Source organism: Anabrus simplex, chromosome 6, assembly GCF_040414725.1.
Source record: "Anabrus simplex isolate iqAnaSimp1 chromosome 6, ASM4041472v1, whole genome shotgun sequence".
NCBI classification, from domain to species: Eukaryota; Metazoa; Arthropoda; class Insecta; order Orthoptera; family Tettigoniidae; genus Anabrus; species Anabrus simplex.
Window position 1 is genome coordinate 176,238,451 of NC_090270.1, and position 27,330 is coordinate 176,265,780.

Sequence of the window (27,330 nt, forward strand, 5' to 3'; positions counted from 1 at the left end):
CCCCTGCTTCACTGTATGTGTGCCTTAAGGGCAGTTAGGAATGAAGGTTGTTGTAGCCTTTGATAGGCTTGTAAAATTGAGAGCGGGTCTGCTCTTTTCCTCTTAACTTGGTAATTAGGAGCAAGTGCTCCTCGTACTTAGGGGTTTTTCTGCACTTTAGCTATTGTGGTGGTGAGCTGAGAGCTCAGAAATTAATCTTGGGGCTCTGTAAATTCTTAAATTGTTAACCTGCTACTTGGTACCTGTTACATCTTTGCTATTTGTTGTCATTTGTTGATTTTGAAAAGAAAATATAACCTTTGTTAAAGTTTTAAATTAACTTTAATTTCGTAAGTTGAGACCTATTCCCGCCCGCACCTTCTTTCACCTCTACCACGGATAACTCCGTAACAGGGAGAGATCAGGACTATAGGCCTCATCCATCGCCCGCTTATTGTTGTCCGTAATGGATGAGGCTGGTCTCCCAGATCGACCGGCGTCTTGTGTCAAAACGCGACCCGCGCGGAACATGGTGCGCCATTCCACTACAGTGGTTTTCGACGGACTTGCTGCCCCATACACAGTCTTCATTCTCCGATGGATGTCCACCGATGGTTGTCCTTCGGCAGGTAAGAACAGAATAACAGCACGTTGATCCTGTTTGGACGTTTTTGGTAATAACCTCGCCATAGTTCAAGTGGCCGCATTTAACGCACGCACGACACGACTGCCACACTAATCCCTTTGCCTACATGTCCGTGTTTATATACCTGCATCGCAGTCGCGCTACGTTCCATGTCCGTAGCAGCAACGTCCACAATCGGGAACTTTTTGATCACACCTTGTATTACAAATATATTTATATATTACATGTAATAAAGTTTGATTACACTGTAAAGGAGATTTGAAACATTTAGTGAAACTATTGCTGCAAGATAAACTTACTACAGGATTTCGTTGTGTCTACAATTATGTCACCTCTACCAGGGAGGATCAGCGGATCTCCAAGACTGCTACATGCGTTGTCAGAGCAAGCAGAAATCAGCGATGTCTGCGGCCGTCTTGACGGGTGTCCTTTACTGTAATAAGAACATTATGTCACTGGAAGATGGATTTATAGAGATCAAAATATGCTTATTATTGATTAGTACAAGTATGTGTTTTGTTTCGAGTCCGAACAGATTTCTCCTTAGGTTACAATAGCCATTGTGAATTAACAGAATGACTGTACGAATGAATGGATGGATAACTGCATGCCTGGATGAGCTGCTCATGCATGTATGAATGAATAAACACACCTTTCTCCCAGTCGCGAATAGCCACCAACTGGGGAAGGAGAATTTATAATTAAATGAGTGATTGGATGATTGAATGAATTGAATGTTGTCAGCCTACATGTACGGAGCCCCAGCAGATAAGGTGAGAACACTCCAGTGTAGATGAATGAATGATGAATGAGCGCATGAGGGAATAAATTACTGAGGTGGATGGATGAATGAATGGATGTACTTTAACCTTCAATACCATGCTAATAGACATATCGTGATGCCCAACAAGACATATGTGCCGTTTTCGGCATCATTCTACGAAATACTTGGTTGTAACAAGTATCTTATGCCAGGTCCGGGATACGAGCGACGCTGCGCGAGCTCGAAGCTTGAAGCTGTAATTGCGCGTACCAAGAACGAGAGCTCTCAGTACAGCGAGACCTTGGAACTAAGCTCTCTTTCGTGCAAGCGAGTGCGAAGTACGACGCTACGCTCAAATACTGCCTATGTCAGGAGTCGGAGTTAACTTTACAGAGTTCTAACTTGAGAACTGGATACACTCACCGATATCCCTGCATATTCTTGGATACCAACACACAAATTTCGTGCATCAATTAATAAATAATAAAAAATTCGTCACAAACCTGAGAAATTTACCAAGGACTCAATGAACGCAACATAATTTACAATATTTGATAATTTAAGAAGATGAATTACTTAATGAGCGCATTATTAATGACGCACTCTAGGCAGATGTAGGGTGATGGAAACCATCTGACCCTGGTGCTTATCTCGACAGAGATAGGGGAGTCCTCATCTCCCACCTTTTTGCGCTCTAAAATGCAAGAGGGCACTTGAGAGATTACCAGAAAACCTGCGATGCGATTTAAACGAAAGTAGATCAGTAAATAGAGGACGTCAAGGTCTACAAAATGAATATCTAAACGACTCTGAGAGATAATTACTAGCGGAGCGATTTTTCCCATGGGGGTGGAGTTTACCCTCTCCATAGCTGACGACTCTTGTCTTCTATATATGGTCACCAGGACAACCCTCACTTACTCAGTGTTTTCGATATTGTGTTAGACAGAGGTCTACTCCACGTCAGTCCGATAGGCACCCATAGTGCAATTACCTTTTTGTTGTGTGAAGTAATAATTGTGGTGTGTTGATATGTGAAACACTAGTCCCAGTACACATTAAGGGAATGCAGACAAGCAGTATTGTTGCAGGCTGAAATGTGTATGTTTAGAAAGAACAGGTAACAGTACAAAAATCGTCACGACGTAGTGAGTTATTGACGATAGAGAATCAGTAGTTATTGTACTATGATTAAGGTATGTGCATTTGTAGTAGACAACCAAACTAACAAACAAAAGTTGTCAGATTATCCAGGAAGTGCTCCATAATTGAACAGTGACGCTCACGTAGGAACAAAATAAAACCAATAAATGTTTTTCTCTATAACGAACGGGAATCGAGTAGTGATCTTCAGGGACAGTAACCGCTACTTGGGTAGTCCATTCGTGCCTATGAGTGGATCTATCAATGTAATATTATTCGAAGACCTATAAACAGTGCTTCAAATAACCGATTCCTAATTTGTTCGCATGTATGTGAGTGCTCGTCGAATCTAGGATTCAACACTACAAGAACGCGCCTGTGTGCCTGCGAAATTCCTGTTTGAAGACAACACAGAACTTCCATCAGTAGGTGATAGCAGATCAAGGCACCATGGATTCAACGCCGAAGGAGATGAACCCAGGACTCCCTGCTAACGAAACGCCAGTTATGGATAACTAAGTCCATATGGATTCCCTCCAGATGACAGCAGGTTACACACAGCAAATGATAAGTACATTCCATGATATCGTTAGCATGAAAGTCAGCCATGTCGTATAAATATGTAAAACTTTGTAAATAGAATCCATCAGCATGCATTTTGGTATACATTATAACGTGTGGTTGACGCAATAAACGTATTTCAATGGGGTAAAGTTTCTTTATTAATTTTAATTTTTGAGTTCGGTGATTATTGTTTAATCACAAAGTTATTCCTTGGATTGTGCATGAAGTAGTATATAAGGCCCTATAGTCTGTTAGGTTTGAGTGAAGAATTCGTAAGGGTGGATTTAGATAATTCAGCGGACTTCACAATCCATTCCAATTTCAAACAGCTGATATGGATTTTCTCATTTTTTCAAATATAGATTATGCAGATGCTTCACAACTTTAAGGCATGAATACAATTACTTTCCGTTTTAGCCTTAAGGATGCTGTCGACTGGAGAAAGGAAAGTTGACTCGAGGTGCGATCCATGTCCTTAGATATGTACGCGAGTGAGTAAATGTTAAGTGAAATCCCTGTCGATTATGATCGTCACAATGTTTGAATACCGTGGATACGATATACACGTGTATTAAAATGAAGGGTAAAACCGTATATGTGAAAATGTTTAAGGCGACATATTTGAGAATAAGAATCGTAATAATAATATTAATGATGAGGTGAACCAATACTGAATAAGGTTGATATATTGAGATGAAATGATATTTGAGAAATGTCGATAAATCGTCATATGCCAGGCGGACACGAGATAATTGAATTAAGAATTACTTTGTTTACGTCCTGATGAGATTGTATGTACCTCATTAGCTGGAGTTGCAGACCAGGCTGTCGTATAAGTGAGAGATTTATGACCGTCGAAGGAATGGCAAGAGGGGTGAGCGGCAGACCCTAGTTGCTGGGTCTGTCAACCACTCGCAGAAACCACATAAGATGTTTTTCCTATTTCACATTATACTGAATATTCATGAGCCAATAATTTGTTACCATCAATGCTGTACGTTTTCATGATCCGATAGGTGATGTACACTCCTCCACTTTATATATTTAAATAAGATCGTAGTAGGGATTTTCAGATAGCACCTCGAAATCAAGCTAGCGTGGTTCTATACCAGATTGGTATCGACGTCCTTGAATCGACACCAGGAAACCTGAAAGGGGTCACAGATTTTTCAGAATGCATTAAAGTGTGTGTATTAAATATTGTATTTATATATTTACAGGTTAATGCTTCATTGCAATATGTGCTTATATCACTGTATGTTGATTTCTGGGTAGTTAAGGGCTAACCAACGTCGTGTGTTCGCTTTGTAAATATTAGAATAAGTTATTACCCAGGAGAAATGCGTATATTCGATAGTGTGATGAGTAATTAATGTGATAATGTACTCTTTATTAGCGACAAGCGACGGTATGATTTTCATAGTTGAATAAATATGCGGGACTGCACTTTCATAAACGTAGATACACAACGACATGTAGAAATTTAGTTTCCTTACAAGAATGTCATTCTTTTCATATAATTTTGTGTCGTTATGTAATAATATGGTGGATACCCATGGGTATCAGTATTGAGGAAGAGGGACAGATCCCTAGTGATTAATAATTACAGTGTTAACGAGTTGATGTGGGAGTGCCAGAATGAGATTCAGAAGTGACCAAGACTGATAATAGACATTTAATGGCATTATACATATGGTAAATTTCAGGGAAATAATATAGCATTTCTCATGTGTGTAAATATTTTCATGTGACTCTCTCAGTAATTAAAATTGTGATTTTGAACTGGGAACAATCCATTCTTATCATTTAGTAGATTAGCGTATTCCTCCGACTATAGTATCCTACTTTCAATATGAAGTGCCCACTTTATTTAACGAACAAAACCATTGACCCGTATCCCCTTCAGCGTAGACGTTGTGCCAGCCGAAAGTAGGGAGGATGGGACTTCGATGCCTGGGTTTAACTCTCCGAAGTTCCCCATCCAGAAGATTTTCATCTAACAAATTATTTGTGAAGTTTAATATTATAATTAGCACTCTGTCGAACCCGGGAGAGGTGTAGTACCAATAAATGAATGCCCTCAGCTTACACCTACGGAACTCCAGCAGATAAGGTGAGATAATTCTAATGTGTATGGCTAAGTCGATGTATGAATGAACTGAATTCATCCATACATGAAAAAAGGAGTCCCTCTCCCAGTCACGGATAACCACCAACTGGGGATAAAGCCCTTATTATTGAATGAATGAAGAATGAATGAGTGAATGTATGAATGAATTGGTGAATCAATACATGAATGCTCTCGACTTTCAGAGACGGAATTCCAGCACTTGAGGGAGATATATATCATCTATTGTAATCTAAGCAGATTCCCATGCAATTTAACACATTAATAGTGACAACAATACAAACATGATTCTTAACGATTTAACTACTACTGCAGTTACTTATAAGTTCACCCGCGTTTGATTTTTTCATTTGACACAGTTCTTATTTACTCAGACACACAAACTCAGATGGCATTGAACTCCATTTCTCAAGCACGGCCTCCTCAGTGTCGCGTCGCTCCAGAACAGTTCACTTCACCTCTAACAAGCCGCACTGAACTCGGTGTGACCGTCTGACGTACTCACACTTCACTGTGTCACTCATCTCGGACTCGCGACCATCTCGTATCTGCTTGCGTTCATTCGCCAATCATTCAATCAAAACTGACTCACATGAGACTGACTCAGCCTCACCGGGTTCGCTCCTTATGTACGCTGGAGGAAAATGTAAGCCCAACACCAAGAAAGGGTTGTACTAGATAAAAGACATTCTGGAGGCGTGTTTGTACATCTGAAAGATGATGCTTATTCAAATTTCCGTGCCAGTCGAAGAAGAGTGGTGGCAGTAGCGCCACTAATGACCTTCCAAAGCAAGTTTGCTTTAAATACGCGCTGTACACTTCGTAAGCGTTAGTCATCGCCCGGTGTTGTTCAAGCTGTTTAAGATTTTTGAAAAGTATCCTTCACTTAAAGTCTGTTCGTAGGTTGAAGTACCGGCCTGCGAAATTTCTGTCGAATCGAATATATTTCTAAATTGGAAATTTTCACTTATCTTTTTTTTAGAATCTACAAACCTACACACGAGACTGTCCACTTCTTTCCTTGTAACTGTATTTGGTAATCTCAGACGTCTTGCACTGTTTTTATAACAATAACTCTTACATTTATCACGTGGCATCTTCAAATGTGGACCAGCGTTTTATTACAGCTTTCTTCTGGGGATTAACTGAAGTAACGCTGATTTCAAATCTCGTTGACACTCTTCGGCTCCAAAATGTTCGGAACAAACGCTTGCATTATTTGTTCAAAATGAAACACGTATTTTACAAGCATGGACCCACGATATCTTTAGGTCGGCGGCTTTAGGAAATGAATGAAAGTGTATGTTTCGTTCGTTTCCGTGCCTGCAACGGCGCAACAAACCATACCGAAAGCTTTACACTATTACTGCTTTTACATTTTATCACATAAAATAAACAAGTTTATTTTGACACCACAAATATGCTACTATCGTGCATATTAGTTCCTACCTCCTGCGTGCACAGTAATTCTTATCCGAACTACCTCTACTTCGTTCAGGGCAGTTTCAGCGTGAGGCTCCCGCGTGACGACACAGCTCCGCTTTGCTACTGTGGATGTCTCCCGTAATACCTACCTCCTATTCTACGTACCTTGCACAACAACAACAAAAATTCCTAAGAACTCTAACAGGTTATATGATGTTCAATATATGATACCAATTCCCCGGGTTAATGAAAAAATGTATGTTTTACAAGGAAATCCTTTGTGTAAAATGTGGCTGGATTAGTTATTTTAGTGACGTAACTAAACAAACTATGTGTTTATGTTCCCTATTCCAAAGCGAAATATCGTGAATAATGTATAGTGTGTTACGGTATTGTACAACTAGAGAAAACAATAAGCCATTTATTAAGCGGGTAGCACGTTTTCTTCTTATTCTTATTCTTTTTGGCAGATATCATTTATGGTCTACCCCTTGAACAAAATCATCAGTGTCTAACAACGGAATGGTCAAACTTACTATGCCAAAATATCATCCGAAATTTCTTTTCCGTAACGGTATTGATCAATAGAAACTGATGTGCATATTCTAGCCAGCTGCTGTATGTACACAATGGAAGTTGCTCAGAAAAAATAATTAAAACACCAGATTTTCTGATTAGGGAGGGAATTGAACGGTGCACAACACTTCAGCCTAGTAACCGAGGAGATGGGCAAGCAAAAGTCTTGCCAACAGTAAAGGTTACAAGACAGTTAGTCCGTAGATTGGTGTGCAACAACTTTCCATTCTGAACACTCTTGAGTTTTAATCTTTGTCTAGTTATTACAACATGCAAATGGTTTGAAATTCGGCCTTTCTATATATCTTTTCTTTTTCAGCTCTTCCCTCTAGTGCCAACGTAAGGAATCCTTCATGATGCAGCAAATGTCCTACAAATCAACCCATCTGTTCACATATCCGCTGGATTACTTACATCTTTTCACTTCATCTCTTCATTATCTCTTATAATAACGTAGAATGTGATTTTTCAGGGAACGAACTCGGCCATCGTCATGGTCAGCGTAATCCATTGTTAAGTATAAGTTAAATAGTGTGAAAAATAAGTCTATTTTATGTATTACATGTGTCGTATATCTATTTGTACCTTTTAAAATGTAAAGGCAAATCATAATGGTCCATAAAAATGGTAATACGTTATGTAATGATAAACATACTGTAAATCGTTAACATTCATAAAACGACAACATCCTAGATAAAACCTTTCGTGTTTCAACCTTGGGATTGGTGGAAGTTCATCTGAAACGGAGTTATATAATTGGGAAAATAGGCTATTGTACCAAGCGAGTTGACGGCGCGGTTTGGGTTACTTAGCTGTGAGCTTGGATTTGTGAGATGTTGAGTTCGATCCCAAGGATTGGCAGTACTGGAGATGATTTTTCATGGATTCCCATTTTCATACCAACCAAATGCTTGGGCTCTATCGTACAGTCCCAGCTCCGTCCCATCCCATCATTGCCATAAGGCTTGTCTGTGCAGGAGTGATGTAAAGGGAATAGCGAATATATTATTTAAACATTTCATGTACTTGTTTTTATCCTCCCACTATTGAAAAGGTATTCCACGCATGCGTTTTTCATTAAATTTTTTTAAAAAATTTCCAGTAACACCACACTTCACAGCTACCTATTATACCATGCAGTACTTTCTCTTCAGCTCCCATTATCCACATTTCAAAGTCACATCGATGGATTCTGTGCAGAAACGGGGTTGTTCCACTTTTTTATTAAATTCATATAGCCTACGTATTGATGGTTTCATAGAGAATTACAATCTCCGGATCCTTTGATGCAAGAATAGTGTCGCTCCGACCATTAGTTAACGGTTTACATTGCAGTGAGCGCTGACCCACTGTTCAATATTAAGCTCCTAATGTGTCTTCAGGAGGTATCTGCAAAGTTCCACGTTCTCCTGCAAAACTCAGAGATATCCTTAAGGTGGCGAAAATCCTTGTCGCCAAATCGTTTCTACGATGACCGTAGTTCATTAAAAGACAAAAATGATGAATTTCAGTGAAAGACGTTCTTATGTCACTTGCAGTTGGGGTATATAACATAACTGTATCTGCTGAATATGTACTGTTTCTTTCCCCTTCTTGCAGAACACACTAATTGTAGAATAAACAGTGCATTAGATAATTCTCACTTCAGTAAGAAAAAAGGAGGCAGCTCCAACACTTGATTACATTTTAACCATATAAATATCCGATTGTTATCAATTAGTATATGCTTCAATAAGAGGTCTACTTAAGTAGTATTTGTTGTGGAGAAAATGTTTAGTCAATATTTGAATTTTGTGAGAAGTATTTCTATTGTTTCCCGCAATTTTATATAAATGTACCCAGTTTTTTTCATCATAACTTTCAATTGTGTATACAGATATTAAAACAATTACTTGTACAATTACTCTTAGTGAGAATTACCTTGTAGTGGACAGTTCGGAGAAAATATTAATGGTTTCTGTAAGGAAGGTCCTTCTTATGAACGTTGCTTTCTCAAGTTCCAGAGAAGTTCAAATGGGCTTACCAGGGATTTGTGTAGAGTTGTTGACCCCATAACTCGCAGTCATCACTGGACAAAGACTTAGTGAAATACTCCACCGCTTTCAGGTGGGAACAAGTATGTTCTATAAAAGAAATAATAATTAGATTAGCAAAATATGAAGTTTTGTCTGTATGTTGCTCAGTATTTAAAAAGTATTGTATTTTTTGTATCGGTCGTGTCCGAAGTAACAAGGAAATGCACTTGAATGTTCCGTCACGTCTGTCTGTCTGTCTGTCTGTCTGTCTGTCTGTCTGTCTGTCTGTCTATCTGTCTGTCTGTCTGTCTGTCTGTCTGTCTGTCTGTCTGTCTGTCTGTCTGTCTGCGCATCACAAGAAAATGACCGAAGAGTAATGAAAATAGATTTGTGAAATCGGAAAATGAGGCAGTACAATCCAGATTATATATCATTTTATTGACGCTGAGTGTGATGGCCATTTAGGGGAGGGTCTAAAATGTAATTCTCAAATATGTTGTTAGTTATTAGTGGTCCTATCGATAAATACTACATAAGTTATATAAAATTACATTTCCGACCATTTAAGTATTATACATTCTTTTTACCGTACCGGCTATGATAACACAGATATTCATGAATTTTGGGTTTGTTTCTAAATCCATATTAACGCCGAACTACGAGAAAAAAGGTAAGCAGAATCTAATTTAAATCGGAATTTAAATTCAAGGAATACAAGCTATAAATAATGTTATTCACGCTGGATGAAATGGTAGTTCAGGGGAAGGCGCAAAACATTTATTTTTATAAAATACCTATGTTATTGACCAAGCCTAACCCCACGGCACTTAACGCCCTTGAAAGGGCTCTGGCCTGCCCAGCGACCGCTGCTCAGCCCGAAGGCCTGCAGATTACGAGGAGCCGTGTGGTCAGCACGACGCATCCTCTCGGCCGTTATTCTGGGCTTTCGAGACCGGGGCCGCCATGTTACAAGTAAAACAGCATGCTTGAATATTGACGGAGACCAGCTAGGGAGTTAGATAACCTTGCACGTGCTAGATTATTGACCGTTAGCCTTGTAGTTAAGGACGCGCAGCTGCAAGCTTGCATTTGGAAGATAGTGGATTCGAAGCTTACTGGTGTGAAAATGAAAAACCACGGAAAACCATCTTCAGGGCTGCCTACAGTGGCGTTCAAACCCACTAACTCCCGAATACTGGATACTGGCCGCAGCTGCAGCTATCAAGCTCGGTTTTCTTTGACTTGAGCGTCTGACATGGATACTTATTACCATAAGGTTAGGTTCCATTTCCACCAAGTGGTGTACAAATTGATTATAAATATGGTTTTCGTGTGTTAGACAATACAACTTTTCATAGTAAGTCATATAATTAATCTGTTATTTTTGTACATTTTGGCTAACTACAGAAAACAACAAAGTTTAACCTAATATATGCCTATGATTGTAACACTCCGGTCTATGTTGAGAATAGATTGAAAATATCAGTTTAACTTTATTACAACATAAACCATGTTTATTTAAAAATCAACACAATAATCTGTAACCGAATAAAAAATGTTATACTACATAGGCCTAGCCTACCCTTGCGCATAGTTTTCATTTCCTGTTTTCTATTTTATACAGTTGAAATACAACACCTTATTAGGGAATGGGTAGCCAAGTAGTTTTTTAATGTCATTTAATTTGTCACTCTTAATCGGCACTTGAAACACACCGTTATAGGCTACATCACACCTGCACGCATATTAGGTTTCTGGGCATCTGGCCGCATAAAAGAAAAGAGCCCTTTCAGTAAGTTAAAACAATTCTAGGTTTTTTTCTGGCGGATGTTTCAGAAACTCTAACACAGTTACTTCCTTTGGTGTACAAAAATTTAGACTTGCTACGTAATATAACCAGCTGGTTGTCTGCTGCAAATGACAAGACTACCAACCTCATGGGAAGAAACGCCTGTGTGCGTTTGGACTTGGGCAGTTCTTGACTTGAGGTTGATTTTACTTCTAATTTATAGCCAGGCAAACATTTTGTTCTTGGGCCGGTTTTGCCTTCAGAACAGAACTTTGAGAGTAGAATAAAATAGAGGTCATAACTTAATTTCGGCAAAAAATGCCACTTGGGTAGTTACCTGATCATTTCAATCGCAGGCCAGGGTGACGTTCCTTTGTTATTAGAATGAAACATTCTACAAGACCTACTTTCAACCTGTAATTGAGGATCAGACGACCTTGACATCCTTATCCAATAAATGACATAAGAGTAGCAACATTTTTTCACTCACCTTCAACACTGGAACCATTTCTTTGGCATCCAGGTTGATCAACACAGCCGTTCATAAAGAAGTCGACATCACCTGTACAACAGAAGCAATTTTCAAAAGTTAACTATGTATTTTTGAAAAATAATTCAGTCACTTTCCCTCTAATATATGATTAATGTTACATGATAAGTATCTGGTATAAATTCAGTCTATCAAATAGGAACGCTCCATTCGTCGTAATTATTTACGGCGGAATCGCACCTTTATATATTTGTAAGCGGTGAAATAAAGACATGTGAATGCTTTCATAATCATAGATATTTCAGAATATAGCTTGGTTGTCTCAGTGATATTAATGAACTTCAATAGGAATAAAATAATATACATACGTAAACAGATAGGAGGATGCACGGAATGGAAACAACAGAAAAACGATCAAAAGAAGACCAAGATACAGGTGGATAAAAAGGAGTGGAAGAGTGTATACATAGAAGAGGAGAGAATTGGGAAAGAGTGAAGAGGGAGAAGTGGTGGGAAGACAAGAGGAGATGGAGAGGCTTATGTTCCAAGCAGACCTGGCCAACAGCTGAAAACTGCATATGATGATGATGATGATGATGATGATGATGATGATGATGATGATGATGATAAAATAGAAATAAAAATGCACATACAGTATATTTTTGGGTCGTAGATTGCCATGACGACTTTTGCATAGCAATATGACCTGCTGTTATTGGAATTCCACGTGGTATACGGGATAGCTGTATTGTCTGCCTTTCATGACCGGCTCTGCTGCCTCTCGTATCAGATAACACCTCACTTCTGTCGATTTCGCGAAGTTGAGTAAATCCCGTTCCAGCTTTCAGTCCAGGATTAACATTTCTGGACTGGCCTGGAATCGAATCCAGGGCTTTTCGATAATAGGTAGGCACTCTACAATTACATAACAAGTACTGTTTTAATGTCTATTCCAGCGAGGTAAATTACTTTACTGAAATACAACTAACAGTGTTTGAAGATATTTTCCTCCTCACTAGTTTCAAGCCAAGCGATACTGACAGTTGGGTTGCATACATCGCGGGCGTTTCTAACTTGCACTGATTCATAGAATGATAGAACATCTTTTGAATGTTTCATATACGAACCGTAACAAGCGGTGCATTAATATTCCTTGTCTGTATCTAGGATTCGATAAAATTATTATGATGATCTTAACTAGGAATATCATAAAATTCAGTTGTAGGACTGCTAAATCAATTACTTTAAATAGGTACGTTGAACTTTTTAATAAAATATCTATATGCAATACTGGAGCACGAAAAGAGTCAAGCGTTAAAGAGAAAGTAATAACACACATTTCACTGCTTAGGAATAACTGCCTCCATCGTATTGGCCTGGGAGTAGAACAATACTTCTCACGCGGATCTGCCGTGAATTTAGGACTGTTGTGAAGAATAGAAATGAGGAACTCTCAGCTTTATGTCTTATAACAGGGTATTTAAAGATGCTGAAATACGCCAACCTAGTGTCAATATATTCACCGGTACGAAAAATAACACCCCTGAGACAAAATTTCCAGAAATTCATCGTGGAAGTCTCCCGCTACAACAGCACATCTACTTTTCCTGTTAACTGCAGTAATGTCCATTCGATTCACCTGTAGCAAAACATTGAAGTTTCTCATGCGCCTCTAAACCATGTTCTTAATACATTTGCTATCATCTTCCCGACTAAGTAATGACGGACGTTATTTAGAAGTCTTCGATGATGACAAGATTCTAGAACATGGGAACGCATTATATAAAATATACTGTTCACCGGACAAAATTAACTAACCTGTACCTAGGGAAATTTGCAAATGATAATAACTTTTAAAAGGTTTGTAGTGAACGAATTGAGTTCATCATCAAGTATTCTGATTATATCACATTAACATCAGATCTACGTTTTAATCCTGAAAGGAAATACAAACAGTTCCGTTACAACCACAGATTTAATTACATCATCATCTTCATGACATATGACGTCAGATGACGATCTCTGTGTCTTGAAGATAATGAATAGTACTCCCATTACAATGAATTATTGAACAAGTACAGCGTTTAAATAGTTAAACGTGTGCTCTTTAATGCACAACGTGAAAAATTAAAATAAAACTTGACTTTAAATACGTTTTCGTACTTCAGATAAGCACAGAACCGGTCGCTCTTACTACGTATATTAGAACTGGGTGAAATAGGTTTTTCTATGTAATCTTGAGTTACTGGGCTGTATTCCAGTGACAAAATCAAGATGTCCTCACTCGGGTATACTGACATTGTGGCTGGGGGTAAACGTACTCAAGACAGCTCTTTATAAAGCATAAGGCGATGCCAGACAATTTCCACACAAATAGTTCCATGAAATCCAGATTTAATCTATTTCCTCATAAGACAGGCTATTTACACATTCCATCTACCTTTCACTCGTTATTTCCAAAATTAGCAGGCTGTTAACCTACCCTATTTATATTTCCTTCCCTAGTCCTTCACTACATGTCACGCTTTCGAAGATCACCGTCTTATAACTTATATTACAATGTATTCTACTTCTTCTGCCATTTTCCCACACCCTTTTCGTGTTCAAACACAGCACACTACTAACCGTCACAAGAAAGCACAATAGTTAGTACATCCCTCCACACAGAGTTGGCGTTAGAAAGGTCATCCGGCCCTAAAACAAGCCCATGTCCGCATATATGATACTAAACTACACAATATCACCAACAGGAGGCGCTTCATACGATACGTAAGCAATAATTAACATAAAAATCGAGGTTTAGCAAAGAAAATGTTCTTTATAAGACATGCTCAACATGTCGGCCGTCATTCATCAACAATGCCTGCAATCGAGGGACAATGTTGTGAAGAGCACTCTACAGCATATCCGTAGGGATGATGATACATTGCCGTTGGATGTTTTCTTTTAGCATCCCTAATGAGTTCGGACGATCGCGGTAGACTTGCGACTTCTTTTGTACTTCATTTCGGCGTCAATAAAACCATATGTCATGCCAATCATGTGTGTCAACTATTATCTCTCTCTACCTCCAATATTCCGTAAAGTATTGACTCGTCAAATGTTCACGGCCTTTTGGGTCACCCTGTACAACCCCTCACATAGGATTGGCATGAGAAAGGGCATTCGGCCGTAAACTTGTACCCAATAAACATGAAGAGTTGACTCCGATAAATTGAAAAAAATACCAACAAGAAGAAAAATGATTGCTATGAAATAATACCAGTCTAGTTATTGTATTATATAACATCATATGATAACAATTGCGAAGGACTTGTCGGGTCATTACAGTGTCACACATGGATGGAGTATGCTTCCCTGTGTAAACCCACCATAACACAGTGTCTCAAAACAAGACAGAAGAAAATAATAACACATTAATATTCAGTTCTCCTTCTGAGCTCCTGTCATCATGCCATTTAAATTAAAATATATACATTCGAATGCAATCACAAAGTGATTCACTCGGTTCAGAGTAACGTTAAGAAAATTGTAATTTTTTATTTCGATTCCTTACCTTGTCTCGTATAGGTACCTAGTACGTCACAGTCAGTATGTACAACCACAACAAACTCAGCGTCCGTATTGGTCAGGCGAATTTCTGGCACGCCCTCGAAGCCAATTCCGACTGGATCCAATCCTGCAACCAACCACAGAGTCATCTGATACTATACACTCAAGAAATACTAGCATCACCGAAGCACTGGGCAGAGGGTGGCACGTTTAGATACACCATAAAATGTCCACAAAACTTATTGTTCAACATCAGAGAAGCCAGAAGCCTCCGTGGCTCAGATGGCTTCGCGTCGGCCTCTCACCACTGGGTTCCGTGGTTCAAATCCCGATCACTCCATGTAAGATTTGTATGAGACAGGTTTTTCTCTGGGTACTCCGGTTTTCCCTGTCATATTTCTTTCCAACAACACTCTCCACTATCATTTCATCTTTCAGTCATTAATAATTGCCTCAAAGGAGAGCGAGAGGCTTCAGCAGCCGGAACAATTCCTATCCTCGCCGCAAGATGGGGGGGTTCATTCATTCCACCCCTGACCCGATCATTGACTGGAAAACATGTTGTAGGTTTCAAAGTTTAAAAATCAGAGAAGCGAACCAATACATCTTCAATATCAGAGATGTGGTGTTTCAATTTGTATTATGTTTACAATCTCACTGCCTTGAATACCCGATATCTCATCCCCTTATAGTGATGAATAACATAGCCTACCATCCAGCAGTCCGTCAAACTGCTGCTGGTCTATCGCGCGGGACGACTGCACGGTTCGGGTTGCGTCTTGTGAGCTTGGGTTAGGAATATGTTGGGCCTAAAACCTACCGTTGGCAGCCCTGAGGATGATTTCCACGGTTTCTTATTTTCATACCAGGTTATGCCTTAATTAATAACACGGCTACTTCCTGACCAATCTTAGCTCTTTCCTATCTTTGCGTAGCTGAAAACCTTCCATGTTAGTATGACTTCAAACTACAAGTAAAATGTTCTGGGTCCTACTTTTTTATCCTCTAATGGCGATTCTATAAGTCATTCATGACGTCCAAAAGAAGCCTGTCTTAATTGATTCCACGGATGTTCAAAGGAACTGAGGGAAAACATAGGCTATTGATGATACCTGTGAAAAGGATGTGGAAGTTGTCGTAAAGATGAATTCTTCTCAAAAATACCGACGGCACGGTTCCATGAAGAAGTATATAATAGTGACCCGCTACTTATAAATCTTGAATTTGGCCTCAATGAACACGAGAACCGTATCGTGACTTGACGTCAAAGCGTCACTGAGTGTCCACCAATGCAATGTGGCTAAAAGTGCGCAATGTTTCCAGATTACTGTCCGGACATTTATCGGGTTTCTTTGTTTTGTTATAGCGGAAGCTATTACTTTTCAGTTTCGCCTTAATCTATTTTGATAAGTTTTTCAGTATGCAGGATTAATAACATTAGAAGGTACCCAAAAAATAATGGTAACTTTTTGAGGTATAATCCCTTTTTCTTGTTTTCTTTTTAAAATATGTTTCCAATTTCAATAATTCTGTATTAGTTTTGACAGTCTCAAAAACTTCACAAAACATACGAATATTTCGTGATGATTGTCAGGAATAATCCTTGCAAAATTGCTGAGGAGATCTTTGTGCATGGCTTCGTGCCCATTTCTTAAGTGCTACATGATAACTGGGCCTCGCCACGTTGATTGAATGTGATGACTGGCATCGTGAATCTGTATTTTACACCTTGAGTAGAGACACGGCACCCTATCGTTATACTGAGCCACGATAATATTGACTTCGGGATTCTTCCGAGACGGCCGCTGTACGAAAGATATTCTTATGGACCAACTGCGGGATGTTATAAGAGCAGAGATGGATGCAGAGTAACCTGTTACGCACTGAACTTACTCCCGAATATCGTGATATTTTGCACATGTTCGAAGTGTGATAGTCATCATTTCCTCAATTGAAGATTTTTGAGAGGAGATTCAGAGGATCACGTTGAGTAGTGGGGAGATGAATCCTTGTACAGACGATGCCTGGATGAACACGATTGAAGAAGAAATAACCAGTGAGAAGGTGGATACTCCTGAGAAAGTTCAAGTAAGTATCTGTGAGTCGAACGCCATAGATGGCAGTCATCGACTGCAGTTACAGACCGTCTACGGGCCATATGGAGCAAGTCCTCAATACTTCTCTTCGAATTATGTAAACGTAAATTCGTGTGCCCCTCCCGAGGAGGCAGACCCTCAGTGGAGGTGAGCTGCAAATAACTTACATTTCTAACCGCATATCAGCCCTCCTGTCAGTCTTAAATTCCCGCAGTACTCAGAATCGAATCCGGGCCTCCAAGTACGGCAACTAATAGCACCAAATGTTACACTACAGAGCTAGGGTCCGAACTAAGCCACTTACATTCACTGTCACAACTTTCTTCGCAGAAAGTACTTCCTTGTGTAAAGTAACTGTATTTACACGACAAAAATTAGTTTGATTATTTTTGGCGATCCGTCAGTTGTCTCAAGGATATAATTGGAAACGAAGTGGCTGTGAGCTATACGTTGGGTATCACCTCGAAAAAATTTTTTGTATTAAAGGAGACTCCATGAAACCTACTCAACGACGTCCAGAAGTGGCATATTCACCGAATTCCCTTGCCACTTGGCTTACTTCAAATCAATGAAACAGTCTGAAATCCATGGGGTAATTAGAAAAATAAATCAGGCAATTTGTACTTATGAATACCTAAACCGTGATGGAGGACCCACTAATCAATTGCTATTTGCTTTACGTCGCACCGACACAGATATGTCTTATAGCGACGATAGGATGGGAAAGGCCTAGGAATGGGAAGGAATCGGCCGTGGCCTTAATTAAGGTACAGCCCCAGCATTTGCCTGGTGTGAAAATGGGAAACCACGGAAAACCATCTTCAGGTCTGCCGACAGTGGGATTTGAACCCATTATCTCCCGATTGCTGGATACTGGCCACACTTAAGCGACTGCAGCTATCTTGTATATGTATTAATATATACTGGCTTAATGTTGCCATAGAAAGATAATAAGGAAACATTAAAACCCAAATTCCATGTACCTACTTTATATACTGTACATACAGTAGAACCTCATTAATCCGGACTTCACTTAATCCGGACAGCCGTTTCATAACAATATATAAACGCACTAAAGCTGAGCTGCGTTGAAAACTATGCAGGAGGAGATCGGTGAAAGTGTGATCTCTCCAGAAAGCTAAAACTTAGTGAAATTAAAGACCATCTAAATATTATAATTAAATACATTGAAGATACAAACGATGAAAACATATCTGCACATTACGAATATTTGAGGCATCTCTTTGAGTTAATTATAAAGTCTAAAGAAGACAACAAAATATCAGCAGTTTCTTTAAACCAGTAAGCGCGTCAGGAGTGGTCAATTAAGTTGTGCCTTGATTGCCTTGTTCTAATTCCTTACTGCACTAGTTAGTCTATTTTTAAGGGCTAATACTGTATTGCGTTATATATTGCATACTAAATGACCTTTGTATTTCTTAAATTTAAAATACTGTACGGTACACGCTGTTTTACTGAACAGAGTGTTTAAATGTGGGCAATGGTTAATTTTGTAAGTTATTTTGTTTAATCCGGACTTCCACTAATTCGCCAACGGCCGTAGCCGTGTTGAAACACCGGATCCCGTGATATCTCCAAAGTTAAGCAACATTGGGCGTGGTCAGAAGTTGGATGGGTTGCCACGCGCTGTTGGTGGAGGGTAAGGGAATGGAGGAGCGGAAAGGAACTGGCCACCCTACCGCGCGTAAACTCCGGCTCAGGAACACCTCTGCGGAGGTTCGGACCTGCCTTCGGGCAGAATAACCCTTACATACCTTCATTAATTCGGGCAACCTAGAGCCTCAATTAGTCGGAATTAATGACGTTCTACTGTATACTTGAAATGATATAGTATCTAAATAAACAGCGTTTTTTTTGCTAGTGGCTTTAAGTCGCTCCGACACAAATAGATCTTATGGCGACGATGAGATAGGAAAGGCCTAGGAGTTGGAAAGAAGCTATCGTGGCCTTAATTAAGGTACAGTCCAAGCATTTGCCTGGTGTGAAAATGGGAAACCACTGAAAACCATCTTCACGGCTGCCGATAGTGGGATTTGAACCCACTATCTCCCGGATAAATAAACAGCAAAGGAAATGTTCTCTAGTATGACTTACCTACAATCAACTGCACAGGCTTCGCTTCCAGATTCTTTAAGCTCTTGCCGATGTATCCCAACAGTGGCACTCCAATGCTGAGAGAGACTAGTTCAATATATAACGAAGAGTTAAAATATTGGCGTAAAGTCTCGATCACTCTGAAACATTGAGATATTTAAAATTGTTATTATTATCATTGCTGAATTCAGATCGATATTATGTTTTATGAATAGTACGATAATATTAGCCATAATGAACCTTAATTACCAGAGAAACGCAGATGCTATACAGAATATTTCAAAAGTACAATGGAACGACTGATAAATCTGGGACGGTTCAGTCCTTCGAGTTTAGAGATAAAGCCTGACAAAATGTACCTTCTCTGTTCAAAATTTATCGCCACTCAAATTTCACATGGATTCTATAACTCCATTGCACTGTATTCTGGATTCCAAGACCGCAGGTTCAACCCCGAATGAGGTAGCCAGTTTTCTCAAAGACGGAAAATTCGCCATTCCATGCGGAACGACGTTGTTGGCATGTAAAAGATATCTGGTGGTGCACTTTGTGTTAATTAATTAAAAATGAGCCGAAAATCGCCCAACTGAGTTCTGGTCTCTTTGCCATCTGATAAAGTAATAGAGAATGTCCAAATAAACTGCTTAAATTCCGTCAGTAGAAATGTCTGCAGCACGGTAGCTGAGGCCGTATTATTATTATTATAAACCTACTGTATAGAGTGACAACAAGTGAACGGCACGAGTCTCTATTGGTAGAATAGCAGAGGGAAGAGCGGTAACAAGGAAGTGTTACAGAGGTAGAGAATAATAAGAGGAAGGTGGAACACGGTCATTAGAGGGTGACAAAGAGTGTAGGTGCAGAAAGTTCTGTTCTGTAGTCGTCAGGGAAGACAAGGGGGACCATGAGGGGAGGTGATCTAATGGAGTGGATGGGAATGAGGCTCTGGTCATGGAGCAATAGAATTACGAAATTGTTAGTCGCGTGGGGTAAGTCTGTCGCGGAAAGGGAAACAGGGTGTAGAGTATTATCCATAAATTAAGTTAAGGCAGATGATGAATAAAAATAGAAGGGAAAGATGAGGTTATAGAGAAGGCTTTTCACGTTGGTACCAACAACATAAGGCAAAGAGCTACTAACACAGTTGGGGATTTTTGGAATCTGGTTATGACAGTGAGGGAGGGGTTGTTGTATTTTTTTTTTTGTTTTTTGCTTTTTACAATTTGCTTTACGTCGCACCGATACAGATAATTCTTATGGTGACGATGGGATAGGAAAATTAGAAACCACGGAAAAGCATCTTCAGGGCTGCCCGACAGTGGATTTCGAACCTACTATCTCCCGCATGCATGTTCACAGCTGCGCGGTCCTAACCGCACGGCCAACTCACCCGGTGGGGAGAATATTAAGTGAGTGGGAAATTATTACTAGTGGGATACTGTGTAGAAGAAATATAGATGCAGGGTGATCCAACACTTGAATGAACTTATGGAGCGTGTATGTGGGAAACTAGGAGTGAGATTTGTAGATCGTAATGAGTGAATAGGGAATAGGGCCTTTATTGGAACCACAAGCGTACGTATAAATTGGGAAGGTTAGAGAGGGAGGTATTCAGGGAATCAGGGTGGACTTCGGAGCGGTGATAAGAGTTGTTAGTGTTAAACTCTAGAAGTTTTGTAAAAAAAAAAAAAAAAAAAATCTGGTTGAGTAATATAATATATGTATATATTAATAGTTGCCATATTTTGTAAAAGGAATTGAATCATGGCTGAGAAGTGATGTTATAGATGCAGAAAGTTTCTTATGGAACTAGAGTATTTATCTTGGAGACGGCATGTACTTATCCTAAAGGTTAACCTTCAATAAGCTTTTCATGTTACAGTTTACAATAACAATCAATCTTTAAATTAAAAACAATATTTTGGGAATAATCTCTTAATCCTTATCAAAATACTGTATTCTCGACTCAAAATCCTTTTCTCGGAATCCTTATCAAAATAATGTTTATTCGCCTCAAAATATTTGTAAGATAATACCCTGAACAGTATAGAACGCTCAGACGATCGTTCATTCTTTGACTTGCTCCGCTGAAATCATCACTGTACAGAACGATCATCTGAGCGCGATTTAAACCGTCAATAACATATGTAAAATAATATTGTTGAGCATAAAGAACTCTATAAAATTATTCAACGGTATGTGCCTATCCTAAATGTTAACTTTCAATAACATTTTCATGTTATAGTTCGTAATAAAATCAATCGTTAAATTAGAAGCCATATTTTGAGAATAATCTCATAATCCTTATCAAAATACCGTTTATTCGCCTCAAAATATTTTCAAGATAAGAATACCCTAAACAGTATATAATTTGCATGGCTGATTAAAGAGTTATCATCAGTGAAAGCGCACGAAAGGCTTGAATATGCATGAGGTGAAAGGATTGGTCAAACATACAGGTGGGAGGAAGGTCTTTGGATAAACACCGTACTAAGCTATGTACAGGAAGAAAACAACTAATGTCGTCAGGCAGGAATCACATAAAGCATGTTCCCATAATAGGCCTGGGTGGGTCACAACTTTGAGATAAACAAGATTGGACACACGCAAAAAAACCAACACGCTTGTGAAGTGTTTGGTATCCCTCTAATCAGTGAGAAGATGTCATGCTTGTAGTAGTATAGCCATGTTTTACATCTCGACAATAACTCCGGACTGAAAGCAGCTCGTAGAGGAAGACGTTGACAACAACTTAGGTGGTCATTAAGGTCTCAATGATGACATACAATACGAGAACCTAACCCCAAGAGACGCATTAGATCGTGACAAAATAATATCGTCATCATTAACTCCGCGCAAGTATTCAGAATAAAAGCTGGGAACAGGGAGATAACTTCAGAGGGGGATAAAGAGGTGAGTTGACTTGAGTCATTAGTCTATAGACTGGATTGATGTAGCTCTCCATGCCAGCCTATCCTGTATTAACCTTTCCATTTCTACCAAACTATTGCATGCTACATCTGCTCTAATCTGCCTGCCATATTCATACTTTTGTCTAGCCCTACCATTCCTACCGCCTAAACTTCCTTCAAAAACCAACTTAACTAATCCTGGGTGTCTTAAGATATGTCCTATAATTCTATCTCTTCTTCTCGTCAAATTTAGCCAGATCAATCTCCTTTCACCAATTAGATGCAGTATCTCCTCATTTGTGATTCGATCTATCCATCTCACCTTTAGCATTCTTCTCTAACACCAGATTTCAAAAGCTTCTATTCTCTTTCTTTCTGAGCTACTTATCGTCCATGTTTCACTTCCATACAATGCCATACTCCAGACTATAGTCTTCAGAAATTTATTTTCAATTCCTGTATCAATGTTAGAAGTGAGCTTATTTCCTTTCTTAAAAAAGCTTTCCCTTGCTTGTACTAGTCTGAATTGTATGTCCTCCTTACATCTGCCATCGTTAGTTATTTTACTACCCAAGTAATAATATTCATCTACTTCCTTTAAGACTTCACTTCCTAATTTAATACTACCTACATCACCTGCCTTCGTTCGAATGCACTCCATTACTTTTGTTTTGGACTTATTTATTTTCATCTTGTACTCCTTGCCCAAGACGCTGTTCATAACATTCAGAAATTTCCCCCGATCTTCTGCAGTCTCAGATAAAATAACAATATTATCGCTAAATCTCAAGGTTTTGATTTCCTCTTCTTGGATTGTGTTTCCCTTTCCAAATTCCTCTTTTGCGGCTTGTTCTACGCAAACATTGAACAGAAGGGGGGACAAATTGCAACCTTGACTCACTCCCTTCTGGATTGCTGCTTTTTTCAAAGCCCTCGATTCTTATCACTGCAGACTGATTTTTATACAGATTGTAGATAATTCTTCGTTCTCGGAATCTCATTCCAATCACCTTCGAAATCTTAAATGGCTTGGTCCAATCAACATTATCGAATGTCTTTTCTAGATCAACGAACGCCATGTCCGTGGGCGTGTCCTTCTTAATTCGATCCCCTAAGATCAGATGTAAAGTCAGGATTTCTTCACGTCTTCCTACATTTCTTCTGAAGCCAATTTGGTCTTCCTCCAACTCAGCTTCAACTTATCTTTCCATTCTTCTGTAAATAATATGCGTTACAATTTTGCAGGTTTGAGGTACTAAACTAATGGTGCGGTAGTTTTCACACTTGTCAGCACCAGCTTTCTTGGGAATAGGTATAACAACATTCTGCTGAAAATCGGACGGCACGTCTCCTGTCTCATACATCTTACACACTAAATGGAATAACATTGCCATGCCGGTTTCTCCTAAGGCAGTCAGTAAATCAGAGAGAATGTCATCAATTCCAGGTGCTTTGTTCCTATTTCGGTCTCTCACAGCTCTGTAAAACTGTGACCTCCAAATTGGGTCTCCCATTTCATCATCATGAACAGCCTCTTCTTATTCCAGAACCAAATCATCTACGTCTTTACCTTGATACAACTGTCGGATATGCTCTTGCAATCCTTCTGCTTTGACTTATTTCCCTAGAGGTGGCTTTCCATCTGAGTTCTTAATATTCATACACCTAGATTTCCTATCTCCAAAGGTTTTCTTGATTTTCCTGTATGCAGCATCTACCTTTCTTAGGACCATATAACATTCAACATCCTCGCACTTCTCCCTCAGCCATTCTTCCTTAGCTATCTTGCACATTCTATCCACTTCATTCTTTAATCACCTGTATTCTTTTCTCTCCTCTTCATTTCTTGCATTCTTGTATTTTCGTCGTTCATCAATTAGGTATAGTACCTCCCGAGTTATCCACTGATCCTTAGATGATCTTTCCTTCCTTCCTAACATTTCTTCAGCAGCCCTACTGACCTCATTTTTCATGACTTTACATTCTTCCTCTATTGTGTTTCCTTCAGCCTTTTCATTTAGTCCTTGTGCAACATATTCCTTGAAAAAATCACTCACACTCTTTTCATTCAGGTTGCCTAGATCCTATCACCTTGCATGCTCCCTTTTTTCAATTTCTTCAACTTCAGATGGCATTTCATAACCAACAAGTTGTGGTCAGAGTCCACGTCTGCTCCTAGGAAAGTTTTGCAATCCAGCACCTGGTTGCAGTATCTCTGCCTAATCATAATGAAGTCTGCTTGATACCTTGCAGTGTCTCCAGGTTTCATCCACATATACAGCCGTCGTTTATGGTGTTTAAAGCAAGTATTATTAGGGACTAAATTACGATCAGTGCAGAATTCAAACAGCCGACTTCCTCTCATTCCTTCGTCCCAATCCGAAATCTCGTACTGTATTACATTTTCTTCCTTGGCCTATCACTGCATTCCAGTCTACCATCAAAATTATATTCTCGTTACCTTTTGCATAATGTGTTAAATCTTCTATCTCTTCATATGTATTCTTTCGATTTCCTCATAATCCGCTGAACTAGTAGGCATATATACCTGCACTTTTGTGGTGGGGATTGGTTTGGTGTCTATCTTGATAACAGTAATTCTTTCACTGTGCTGGTTGTAGTAGCTTACCCGCTGCCGTATTTTCTTATTCGTTATTAAACCAACTCCTGCATTTCCCCTGTTTGATTTTGTGTTAATAATTCTGTAGCCGCCTGACCACAAACTTTGCTCTTCCTGCCAACGTACATCACTTATACCAACTATATCTATCTTCAGTCTCTCTATCTCCATTTTCATAGTCTCTAACCTACCACAACGATTCAAACTTCTAACATTCAACGCTCCGACTCGCAGAATGTTGGCATCCATCTTCCTGAAGATAGCCCACTCTCGTGTATTCGCCTTTCTACCTCCGGAATAATATACCCGGGAGGGAACCATCATCGGTACATTATTCATACAGAGAGATCAGCATGTTCTCGGGAGTTAGTTACGGCTGTAGTTTCCCGTTGCTTTCAGCCGTGTAGCAGTATCAACACAGATAATCCATGTTGAGTATTATTACTAGGCCATATCAGTCAATCATCTAGACTGCCGCCCTGGTAACTTCCGAAAGGCTGCTACTCCCCTTTCGATGAACTATTCGATAGTCTGGTCTCTGGTTGGTTGCACCTGCGGCTCGACTATCTGCTTCATTGGGACCCGCAATCCTCCACACCGCGGCAAGGTCACATGGTTCACAGGGGAGGGATAAAGAGGTAATGGGTCGTAATTTGCTCAGTGGCCTAGATGCTGCTTCCCAGGCGGAAGATTCAGGGTTGGATTCTGGTCGATCTTGGTTTGAGATCTTCATCTCAAAATTAATGTGGCGTCAGGAAGGGCATCCGGCCTTAAATTCCCGGCTAAAACAAAAATGAGCCCGGTGGCTCCAGCAACCTCAGAAATAACAGGGAGAGGCTGAAGACAATTTTGGTGCGAATAAAGAGATAGGCACCACAGATCTGTGGCTCTAAACTTGCATTCATAAGACAGAGGCTCGGACAGCAGTGATTTTACTTTTCGCCGTAGTTTCTCTCTTTACCATCAGACTGATGCGAAGGCTATATCTTAATTAACGCCACGGCCGCTTTATTATCATTTATAGTGGATCACTGAGACACTACATGTTTTATCTCTTTAGAATAATTGTCAATAATATTGCAAAATAGCCCAAAGTGTCTGTCATCTTAGCTAAGCCACCCCCAAACAATGATCCCCGCACCCCTGTGGGGGGGGGGCACGACGATAATCCAAGGGGTCCGCAAGAATAATGTAAGTTGTATTTAGAGTGCTAAATTTCATTGTACGCACACAATTCATAGAATATTATACCAAATTTAGTAACTACGTCTTCGCTGTTGTATAACTGGCATACAGTGTATGTAAGTCTTAACTTGACCGATAGATAGTACAAGTTAGCAGCGGAAAAAGAAGAAATACTACAAGGCTGTGTAAGTGATGTAATTGGGGGGGGGGGACAATTGGAATAGCTAGTATCCGCACTCAGATCAGATTTTCCAACACTGGTTGAAAAAAAATCTCGTGGAGCATAAATCCCTTCTTTGAAGCTAAACATGAATTGCTCTCCCTTGAGGAAGATCAACTAGGCGAAGTATCTTGGTGGAGAGAAAGTTAAAAATAAATTGAAGTATGATATGGGTTGTTCATCTCAAGGAATTTCCATGAATGTATCACGACTCCACGTCTCTGATCAACTTTTGTGTCCATGATAAACCCTACACTATCTAGGAAGGAATTAATGCGTTTGATACCTTTCATGACAACATACCTGTGTGAGTGTGCCTTTTGTGCTCTCACACAAATGTAAACGAAGCACAGAAACAGAGCTGATATAGAGGCTGATCTTCGGTTCGAATGACTACGCTTGTAAAACACTTGGTTTTTGGAAAACAGCACCCACCATCCGTCCTATGGATTCAACAACCGCAACAAGTGATTTTTTCAGGTAAGTTTTCAGAACAAGACCGTTGTAATTATTAGCCAACTGTCACACTGTTTTATAATTTTTGAGCGTGTATAAAGTATCTTTATGTAATTGAAGTTTAATAGAACTTTAAAGAAAAGTAAATACGCGGTGCAATGGTTAGTGTGATTATCTGCCACCCCTAGAGTCCCGAGTTCGATTCCTGACTCTGCCACGAAAATTGAAATGTGGTATGAGGGCTGGAACGGGGTCCACTCAGCCTCAGGAGGCCAAATGAGCAGCGGTGGGTTCGATTCCCACCTCAGCCATCCTGGAAGTGGTTTTCCGTGGTTTATTGTAATGGTTATCTTGAACACAAACCTAAAGAATTCATAATTATACAAGAATGAACAAAAATAAGTTTTTCGAAAATAATGAGCAATAAAGGATGACCATACATTACATTCATTCTAGTTTGTATGTAAACTACCACTTTAAGAAAAGTATTGATTTACATACACATAAATGATCTAGTTGTTTTCCTACGTGACTTACTTTCTCAATTACACTTGACGTAGTTTAATGACAAGAAAATTAATGTATTCTATTGTCTGTCCGATTCATTTTCAGATCGTCTGACAGGATGGTTATCTGTGTGTTTCTACTTCTTTCCG

The 27,330-nt window shown here is 39.5% G+C and overlaps 1 protein-coding gene across 1 annotated transcript in view; it reads right to left on the reverse strand.

Moving 5' to 3' along the window:
* LOC136875627 (phospholipase A1) overlaps positions 1 to 27,330 on the reverse strand; it is a 79,026-nt gene that overhangs the window by 15,897 nt on the left and 35,799 nt on the right. The window contains exons 5-9 of the mRNA XM_067149168.2: positions 19,282 to 19,421; positions 15,075 to 15,197; positions 11,519 to 11,590; positions 9,248 to 9,347; positions 925 to 1,058 (exon numbers count right to left, since the gene is read on the reverse strand). Of these exons, the coding sequence (XP_067005269.2) occupies positions 925 to 1,058; positions 9,248 to 9,347; positions 11,519 to 11,590; positions 15,075 to 15,197; positions 19,282 to 19,421 (569 nt within the window). The remainder of the gene's footprint in view (positions 1 to 924; positions 1,059 to 9,247; positions 9,348 to 11,518; positions 11,591 to 15,074; positions 15,198 to 19,281; positions 19,422 to 27,330) is intronic.